Here is a 9,846-nt window from a genome sequence, read left to right on the forward strand (position 1 = left end):
ACGCTTCTTGGATGCGAGGTGAACTGTCTTCAGGAAACTTAAAGAAGTCCAGGTGCTTTGTTTCCAAGCTCTAGTGATTTTAATGGTCCTTCCTTCACTGAGTGAAAGTTCAGAAAACATATGGCAGTGATTAGAAACTGAACTTACCGATGAAAAAGTGAAAGATCATGTTGTGCTGAGGCTGGTCAGGTAGATTCCACAGATCTCTAGCAAATTCTTCTTACTCTGAGCACAAAAACATGTAAACATCTTCATCACATTTATTGCTAAATTACTCATTTCGTGATTGCTAATCTAAGGTCAGTTTTATCTGCATAAACAATAAAATGTATATTTAACAAAACCAAACACATTTAAGGGAAACAAACAAAAATCACACCGATAATTTTTCATGTTCTTATCAATAAACAGTTCAATTCTGTTTTATTGATAGAGCAGTTCACAACAATAATCACTTCTGAATTGACTCTTATCCAGCCTCTTAACATTTCATTTGCTGTTGGCTGCTCTGTTAACTGAGTCTCTATCTTTACACTGTGGAGTCCCCTGGAAAAGTTGAAACAGATATTGTATTTTAATTGTGTTATGAGACAAACAATTCTAGTAAGCACATGACAAATATGTCATCATTAATGTCACCATATATGACAAAATAAAGAAAAAGTGATTTGTAAATAAGATAGTAATCTCATGTACTATAACTAGAAAATGGTTATGAAAAATCTGCTAACCTTCGATTAAATGCTAGTTCTTTCTTTTTTTTCAAACTGAATAAAAGAAAGTGGGGTATTGGTTGAATATAATATGCCTCCTCCCATTTAAATAAAAGAGCCTGACAGAGCAGTATGTTTTCACAGAGCAATCAAATGCAACCCCCTGAGGGGACTGATGCACTTTCACAGGAATGAAAGGAAAATGAAGTTTTGCTGAACATTTCAACACCTTCCATGCGTTTAAGCCAGTTTGATTGCACAAGTTCTTTATGGAGAGGCAAGTTATCATTTTGTGTTGTTTCTAAGTTAGCTTTATTGTCCCCTGCAGGGAAAGTGCTATGGGAAACAGAAGTGGATAGGTATGTTGGATCAGTATGTTCACAACATAGTAAATATAAACAGATTTCCAACTTGTTTTTCGAAACAGTTGGAACACTGTAAAGGTTAAAAAGGTAGGTAAAAAATTAATAACAAAAACAATTTTCCCAGGAAAAGGCATAATCCAGATGGGAGCTAGTGTTTCTCATCATTCAAACTTCTCCGTGATTTACATGTAAAACACTGACTTAATCGTGTTAGTGATGTGCAAAAACAAAGCTTTCTCTGGACTCCTTAGAATGCCTAACACGAAAAATACAAATACTCTAAATATTCATGCTCACAAATTTTGCACAAGTTAAATAGGATTTGCAAATTACATTTCAAGATGTGCGTGTGTGTGTGTGTGTGTGTGTAATGGAATGAAGTACTGAATATTTATCATGCTCCTGGGAATATTGTTTATAGGTATGAACTTAAAGTGATAAATATCTTGATGTGATCTGTCACACATCCTTATAGCCACAATCGATTAGAATGGTCTGACAGGACCTTGAACATATTTAAAAAGTACAATTGTCGAATGACAAAAACTGTCAAAAACTTGGTGGTAACATTTATATGTACACTGAAAATACCCACCAACCTTTAATTTCTACTTTAGAATAGTGAAACGATAAAACAAATTCATAGGTTCACAATTTAACACACCAACTATTAATTACCAATTATATCTACAACCCCAAATACATTTCAGTGCAGAGCAATTAACGCTTCACAAAATACTGTTTGCAGGCTTACAGTTCTATGAAATGCGAATTATTCCAGTTAAATTGAACAAATCAGCTGATCATATGAGGTACAAAGCTGCCTGACTTTTCTAACAGCAGGTCCAGTTTTGACTTAAAAGATAGTTGATAGACTTAATTAGAGTAAATATGGAACATACCTACTTCTGCCTCCATCGCAAAAGAAAGAACACATCTGGGCAAGTAACAGCACACCTGAGACATATGCAGCCTCAGGCTGTACTTATCAGTGTGAGAGATAAAAAAAAAAGGCAAAGAGAGAAAGTGAGAAAGTCGGTGTGTGTAAGAGAGAATATTGCACAGGCATAACTCCCATAGGAGAGGGATTGGGAGGGTTTTTTATCTTCGCATTTGTCATGTTGTACCAGAACAAAAAGAGCAGGTAAAATAAAATCAAATTCAAATTTTATTTGTCAGTTACACAATCATACACAGCAAGACATGCAGTGAAGTGCTTATTAGTGTGCAATTCCAGACCAGTATAAATACAACTAGAGAGGGAAAATTTCAGAAGAAATTTTAAATGTGCCTATGCTGCTGCCAATGAGTGTAGTTTACCATTCATACGACTACAGGGAGCAAAGAGGCACAGAAAAGAAGACCAGACACCAGCGAGGGAGGATAAGAAGGACAGACGCAACAACATTGTCATCCCCTATGTAGCTGGTGTATCAGAAAAACTCAGGAGAGTTTTCTCCAAGCATGACATCCCGGTGCATTTCAGACCCAGCAACACACTCAGACAAAAACTGGTTCACCCGAAAGATAAAACGCCAAAACACAGACTTAACAACGTGGTGTTTGCTGTACAGTGCAGCGAGGAATGCCCAGACCTCTACATTGGAGAGACCAAACAGCCACTTCACAAGCGCATGGCACAACACAGAAGAGCCACCTCCACAGGACAAGACTCAGCAGTCCATCTGCATCTTAAGGATAAAGGACACTCTTTCGAGGATGCCAATGTTCACATTTTGGACAGAGAGGACAGATGGTTTGAAAGAGGAGTGAAAGAAGCCATCTATGTCCACTGTGAGCGACCATCTTTGAACAGAGGCGGGGGTTTACGACACCAACTGTCTGCCATCTATAATCCAGTTTTGAGATCCCTCCCAGACGCCTTAACGCCCACTCACATCCTGGGCCATCTGACCTCAGGAATTCGCATGATAAGGTGGGGCCAGGTTTCACAATGAACCCACCCGAAACTCTGGCTGATTGGGTCCCACACCCAGTTTCACACCTTGGCTCAGGCGATTAGAGGATCATCAGGGGGTCCTTTTGTCCCTCTGTGGGGGGTCACTCCCACTAGGTTTATATAGGGCTTTGGAGTTGACGTCACACCGCAATGCATTGTGGGAGCGCAGCGCCAATCTACGAATTAAAACAAACACACTGTGTTGGAACCACGACTACAAGAAAGATGCTTAAAAGCAGCTCAAAAGAGAATGAACTGTATAGAGACCGATTTCATTCAGAGGCAAAGCAGCGGTACTTGCAGAAAATAGCGTGCATTGGAAATGTGGACCCGTATGAAATACGGCCGTGGAGTAGAAACCCCGAACACCTAGCGCTATTTTGTACCTTGTCTGTGGAGTCAGCGCGTACAAGTCGTCATTCAAACAAAGGTAAGTCAGCTCGAGTACTGCGAGTGAAATGCGTTTGATTTCCCTGCAAACATTCAGATTAGTGCAGCATAAATTCATTCATGAGGGGAAATTACAGTGAGAACATGTGGAGGCTGTTAGAGGGATAACAGTGAGTTCAGTGCATTGATGTGACATTGTCCTGAAGGATTTAGTTATTCTTTATGGTTAAAGAAATTGCACTAATTTATTCATATTTATTATAAATAATCCTAATTACACATCTTGCTTACATGTTTGTATCCTGTGTCACTAAAAATACATTTTATTTTAGTTTTATACTTTGATTAATGACCTGCAGAATCTCCTTATCATATTAAGTGATTCATAATTGTCACTTTATGCTTTCTCCATCTCTACAGTGATGACATCCTTGCATTACAAACTTTAGGTTCATTTTCTGCAGGCAGGTTTCTGACAGAACAGACAGATTTAGACTATAACATGCAGCGTTCTATAGATGGACACATAAAGAAATGAAAAATTACATGTCCTAACTTTCTAGACACTTTGTTACATTTATGATAAAGTAGATTAAACACATTTGTGTCGGCCTTGGCTCATAGTTCTTGTCTTTAAATGAACTTTGTGTGTGTTTCAGGTGCTGCACTCTAAGCCTGAATGAACCAGCATTGCAGCCATGGGTCACTGTGAGCATCACAGGGAAGGTTGAAGTCGCCCACTGCACCTGTAAGGCCGGAGTCGCAGAGACCTGCAGCCACGTCACTGCTCTTCTGTTTAAAGTAGAAGCAACAGTGTTGATCCGTGGCAAAAGGACTGTTACAGATGAACCTGCATACTGGGTTTTGCTGGGTAATGTGACCAAGATACAGCCAGAGGTTGGCCATAAGATGGACTTCTCCTCTTCAGCTGCCCAAAAAAAGGCTCTTGATCAAAACATAAACAGACCATCTGTAGTGACAGGTAAAAGGAGCCGTCCTCAAAAAAGAAAACCCCCACCTGCTACTGTGGAGTCTAGATGTATGCTTGTAGTGCACTGCCGTGTAAATAATTTGCATTAACTGAATATGTACTGACTGAGTCCCACTGTTCAAAAGTTGAATAAAGAAACAAACTAAATTTTGCCTCTTTTTTTATTTTATTAAAACCACTTTATAGAACATCACATCAGTAACAGTGTAAAATAATTAAACTATTAAACTATCTTGTTCAGAGAGGGAGGAGGAACGTCCCCCGAAATATTTTTTAAATGGTGCACTGTCTTAATGAGTTTATGAATGATGTGAACCTTTGCTGAGAAGTCAGGATCATCTGACTGTATTTTCTTCTGTGGAGGTGCGGCCCGGTCCGTGTGTGAATAAAGATCAGCAGGTGAATTTATTAAAGTGTGAGTTCAGGTGAAATCAGAGAGGTGTGTGTTAAAGAGTGTGTAACTGCCCACTGTGACGTCACATCCACAGTGTGTCATCAGTGTTTGTGGTCACAGTGTTTCTGTTTTCATATTCAGGTTCTCGTTTAAAGTCTCTGTCGTTCACACGTTACTGTTAAATGTTTGAATGTGAGTGTGTGCCTGTGTAACAGCGTCCTCTAGTGGACGAGCTGGCCTCCTGCACTATGAGCTCTCCAGACAGGAATGAGCTTTGAGCAGCTCTATGTAACCCTGGTAAACATAGCTGTCAATAAATAAAGCCTGCTAGTAAAAACAGTCATAAGAAATAGATTACAGGTGATAAATAATCAATAAATAGATCATAATGGTTAAAAAACTAATTAAAAAACATCAACAATGATGCAATTCATGATATAGTGTTTCATTTGTGTTTAAAAACATGTGAAAGGTTAAACTTGCTGCTTCACTGTTTTCGTGTTAATTCAGGTAAAATGGGTAAAATATGTGTTCAGACTCTTATTACAACTATAATAAGAACATAACTGAACGGGACTTGGTGAGTAGTGTTAGTGAGATGAAGCTTCGTGATGAACCGAAGCTTCTATCCAACTGGTCGATTTATGGTTTGAAGCATTGTGATGATTCATTTGCTCTACTGCGCCATCAAGTGGACGATTCTAGTGAAACAGGCTCTGTGATTATAATGATGTGATGTGTAAACCTCTAAACTGAATATATACATTCTTTTCATGGTTATTTATCCCGAATATTTTCTCAGTGTGTCTGATACAAAAGAGAAAGTGGAAACTTTTGATATGATTGTGTAACTGTTAGGGCTCGGTATCGTCACTGATTTCTAGAATCGATTCCACGATTGGATTCTGATCATGCATCACTACATATCCATATTTTTATATCTATAAAAAGAAAGCTGACACTTGCCAGACTTTATCAAAGGTGTGAGCGTCACAGCAGAGGCCTTTGTGTCAAAGTAGCTGAGGATAAAACAGAGAAACATGAAGGTGATTTTCCTGCCCTGGATTTTATAAAAATATTCTGCAGTACATCAAAAACGAAAGAAAACCATGAATCAACATCTGAACATTACCTGATGCTGCTGAAGTGAAACAAGGTTACAGAGGTTGGATTAGAGACACAGCAAAAGTTTCTAATTTTTAAAAAGTATAAATATGTTCAGTATTTAACAGCAGAAATTAGGCTTTCTTTTTGGAAGTAAGTGAAAGGAAACAAACAGCGTCCGACAGGCTGTAAACAGTGGTAGACTTGTGCGTAACAAGCAAGCGAATAATGCAGAAAACAGATTTTTAGACGGGATACAGAGAGAGAGAGTGTTATGATCCAAGCAGCCAGGAACACAGGCACAAATGTAATCTTCAAAAAAATGGGTTTTATTATACGCCCAAAAAGGACAACATGATTACAAAAATTCAAAATAACAAAAAATAAAGTTTTTAGGAACCAAGTGGGCCCATAAAAGAGGTTAACTTAACAGAATGCTACTCAAAAGTCACTTAACAAAAACATAACCCAACAAACTGACCTGCCCAAATGAGAAACAGCTCCAGTTATATAGCAAATGAATAAACCATTATATACACCAAAGGTGAAAACTAAAGAGATAACAGCTAACCATCATTCAAGAAGAACCCCATTCCCCCTGCATGATCACAATAGATGGTCCAGTCCACTTTATTGGCTTCTGCATTTAAACCAGCTCCACCCTCAGCCTCCTCTTTCAGCCAAACCAGGAAGGACTGGAGCGGAGGTCAGGTAACTCCGAAAGAGCAGAAATATAATCAATATAACATACCTATATAAAATAACATGCAAAGCAAAGTCTATGCCACCATTTGGGCTATAGCTTAGTGCTGTCATGCATTACAGGTAAACTCAAAATATCAAATTAGTTAACTTATGATCACAGAAGCTTTAGAGCATAACGTAAACATAAGACAAAAGACCAAATGAATATTACCAAGCATCTCAGTTGTGTGGTTGCATGCATCCATCACAGAGAGAGAGAGAGAGAGCGAGAGAGCTGTGCATGAAGTGTGATTTTTACCGCGCTCGAAGCGAAACAGCAAAAGTCAGAGTGAATCCATGACGATGTTTATGTGAAGCGTAGTTTGGATCTTCTTTTGCTGCTGCTTCATGTTGTGTTGGGCTCTTGAATAAAACTCCTGCTCAAGTGATAACGTGGAGCAACAACAATCTTTAATGCAGTTTTTCTCGTGGCTGTTCACGTGCCAACCCATTTCCTGTTTGTGGGTAAGTACTGCCACCTAGTGGCGCATGCATGTACATCCATATAGATTACACCACAGTTCAGTCAATATTGTTTGGACAGAGATAAAAGCTGCAGCTTCAGAATCAGTGCAAAAAGGGCGTAAACACAAAACGCGGACCGGCCGACGGATCAGAATCAGCGAGCTGTCGGCTTTCAGCCACGACCGTGTCCGTGCTGTCGGGTGAGAAAGCCACATCTCACTGATCCTGATCCGTGATCCATAAACGCTTTGTGTTTATGTCTTTGTGCACTGTAAAATGTAATTCTAGACGTTTGTTATTTCAACATATTGTTCTATATCAGTTTGACGATAGATGACTGAAGTTGTTGTTATAACATAGAATTACAAGTTAAAATTGCCTTTTATATCGAAAAATTTTAGAAAAAGTAGTACTAGAACAACTTAACTATTTCCTGGATAAAAATGCTGTTATGGACACTTTCCAGTCTGGTTTTCATAAATTGCATTCCACTGAAACGGCCTTACTTAGAGTATCCAGTGATATGTTGATGGCAGCAGACTCTGGAGAGCACACCGTGCTGGTCCTGCTGGATCTCAGCTCTGCTTTTGACACTGTAGATCACAGCATCATGATAAACAGACTCGAGAACTTGTTTGGGATTACTGGTGTTGTTTTAAAATGGTTTATATCATATCTGTCTGAGAGATCTTTTACTGTTTGCATGAATCATGTCACGTCAGAATCAACAGTTTTGCCATGTGGGGTACCTCAGGGATCTGTCCTGGGTCCAATTCTCTTTTTACTTTATGTATCTCCCCTAGGCCAAATTATTAAGCGCTATAAATATATCTCCTATCATCTCTATGCTGACGACATCCAACTATACTGTTCCTTCAAAATGTCTGAGTTTTATAAATTGTCTAATTTAAGTAATTGCCTGACAGAAATCAACAAATGGTTATATGACAATTTTCTCCAACTAAACTCTGATAAAACAGAAACTCTAATTATTGCTCCAGACCACATGGTCCCAGAAATCAGGCAGCGTATCAGCTTCTTAGACCCTTCTGTAAAATCAAGCCTTAGAAACCTCGGTGTCATATTTGACATGTCGCTCGAGCAGCAGTCTAAGCAGCTGGTCTGAAACTGTTTTTATCATTTACGGAATATTTCTAAACTCAGACTAATGATATCAAAGCTTGAACTTGAGATGATTATTCATGCTTTTATTTCTTCTCGTTTAGACTATTGTAACGGCCTTTTTACTTGTTTAACAAATCGTCTTCAGACTGTGCAGAACGCTGCAGCACGTCTCTTAACAGGCACCAAGAGAAGATCGCATATCACTCCAGTCTTGGCCTCCCTGGGCTTTAAGGTCATTAGATCAGAGACTGCTGGTGGTACCACGCACTCATTTTAAAACTCGTGGTGATCGGGCCTTTCAGACGGCGGCACCACGGTTGTGGGATTCTCTCCCACTGTCTCTTCGCTGCACGGACTCCATTGATTCTTTTAAGAAACAGCTGAAGACATTTTTATTTAGAAAAGCATGGATGAATTTCTTCTTATGCTGTTTTTATAGTTTTATTGTTTTACATTGTTTTATTTACTGTTATATTGTTTTTATATTCCCATTTTCTGTGTTGTAAAGCACTTTGTGATCTTTATCTGTGAAAAGTTTACTTACTTACTTTAACCTTTGTACTGTTTTCTTCAGTTAATTTTGGAGTTACTACAAAGAGTGAAGATATAAGATGATCTGTCTGCTGTCACTGGGTGGTGCTGAGATCTGAATCTGAGGACGGCTCCTGAATCATCACAAACTGAAATATAAAGTTTATCTCAAATCTGAAATACAGCTGATCCTTCTCCGTCCTCACACACTCGGGATCTGAAGTTGTTCAGTCCTACAGTTCTGCCGACAGTTGTTTATTTTTTATTTGTTTTAAAGGCCTTACTAACACATTTTCTAATATCATGTTTACCTTTGAGTTGGTGATGCTTTATAAATGGACATCTGCAAAGATGAGATGATGGAGCAGGTTTCAGTCGAGGTTCAGTCTGCTGCTGCATCCTGGTCACAACATACAGAGGTGTTATCAGCTCAGTATTGAACAAGAAATATTAATGTTTCAAATTATTTGTCCTAAAGGATGCAAGCTGTACAGAGTACTGCACATGTGACTTTGTGAACATAACTCATTAAAAATAATTCGGACAGTTTAACCTGAATATTTGTAACAAACTCAGTAAAAAAAAAAAAAAATAATAATCAGGGGAAAATGTAACCATTTTAACTTAAGCTGCCAAGCGGAAGTAGTTGGTTTCAGTACATAAGTATCGGGCTTTGCTATTTAATCCGTAGCTATTGACTAATGAGGGGTTACTGAAGTGCCAGGTTTTTAAAAGTTGGCGTTAATGTCGTTCCACATGTGGAAAGCGACAGAAAACATGCAGCTGTTTGCTTCTGCGCAGAACTGATTATTAAATATGTGCAGAGTCCAGCCTGTTGCTCTTACAGTATAATACTCATAATAAAAGCACAGTAACCGTGGTTAGTCACTGAGCAGCCCGGTGCGTTTCTCTTGATTTCTTTAGTCAGGGTAAATTCATTCACCTGCACAGGTTAGCTAAACGAACTTTACAAAACAAGTTTCCCCGACAGCCGAGTGCTCACCTAACACACAAATCCTGATTTACAAGTAAAAAATATTTATGACCACAATTTGAGCCCATAT

At 38.7% G+C, this 9,846-nt stretch overlaps 1 protein-coding gene across 5 annotated transcripts in view; it reads right to left on the reverse strand.

Moving 5' to 3' along the window:
* lamb4 (laminin, beta 4) overlaps positions 1 to 2,087 on the reverse strand; it is a 70,436-nt gene extending 68,349 nt beyond the window's left edge. For 3 of the 5 annotated variants that reach the window (XM_085281061.1, XM_085281062.1, XM_085281060.1), the window contains exons 1-2: positions 1,981 to 2,087; positions 148 to 225 (exon numbers count right to left, since the gene is read on the reverse strand). In XM_085281061.1, the coding sequence (XP_085137187.1) occupies positions 148 to 169 (22 nt within the window). In that variant the 5' untranslated portion in view covers positions 170 to 225; positions 1,981 to 2,087. The remainder of the gene's footprint in view (positions 1 to 147; positions 226 to 1,980) is intronic. The other 2 variants (XM_085281064.1, XM_085281063.1) reach the window with 1 other exon arrangement.
* Between the last annotated feature and the right edge of the window lie 7,759 nt (positions 2,088 to 9,846).

This window comes from Mchenga conophoros, linkage group LG7 (assembly GCF_057382185.1).
Source record: "Mchenga conophoros isolate Kocher_MC1m ecotype Shallow Benthic linkage group LG7, M_conophoros_male_GT1.1, whole genome shotgun sequence".
Classification (NCBI taxonomy): domain Eukaryota; kingdom Metazoa; phylum Chordata; class Actinopteri; order Cichliformes; family Cichlidae; genus Mchenga; species Mchenga conophoros.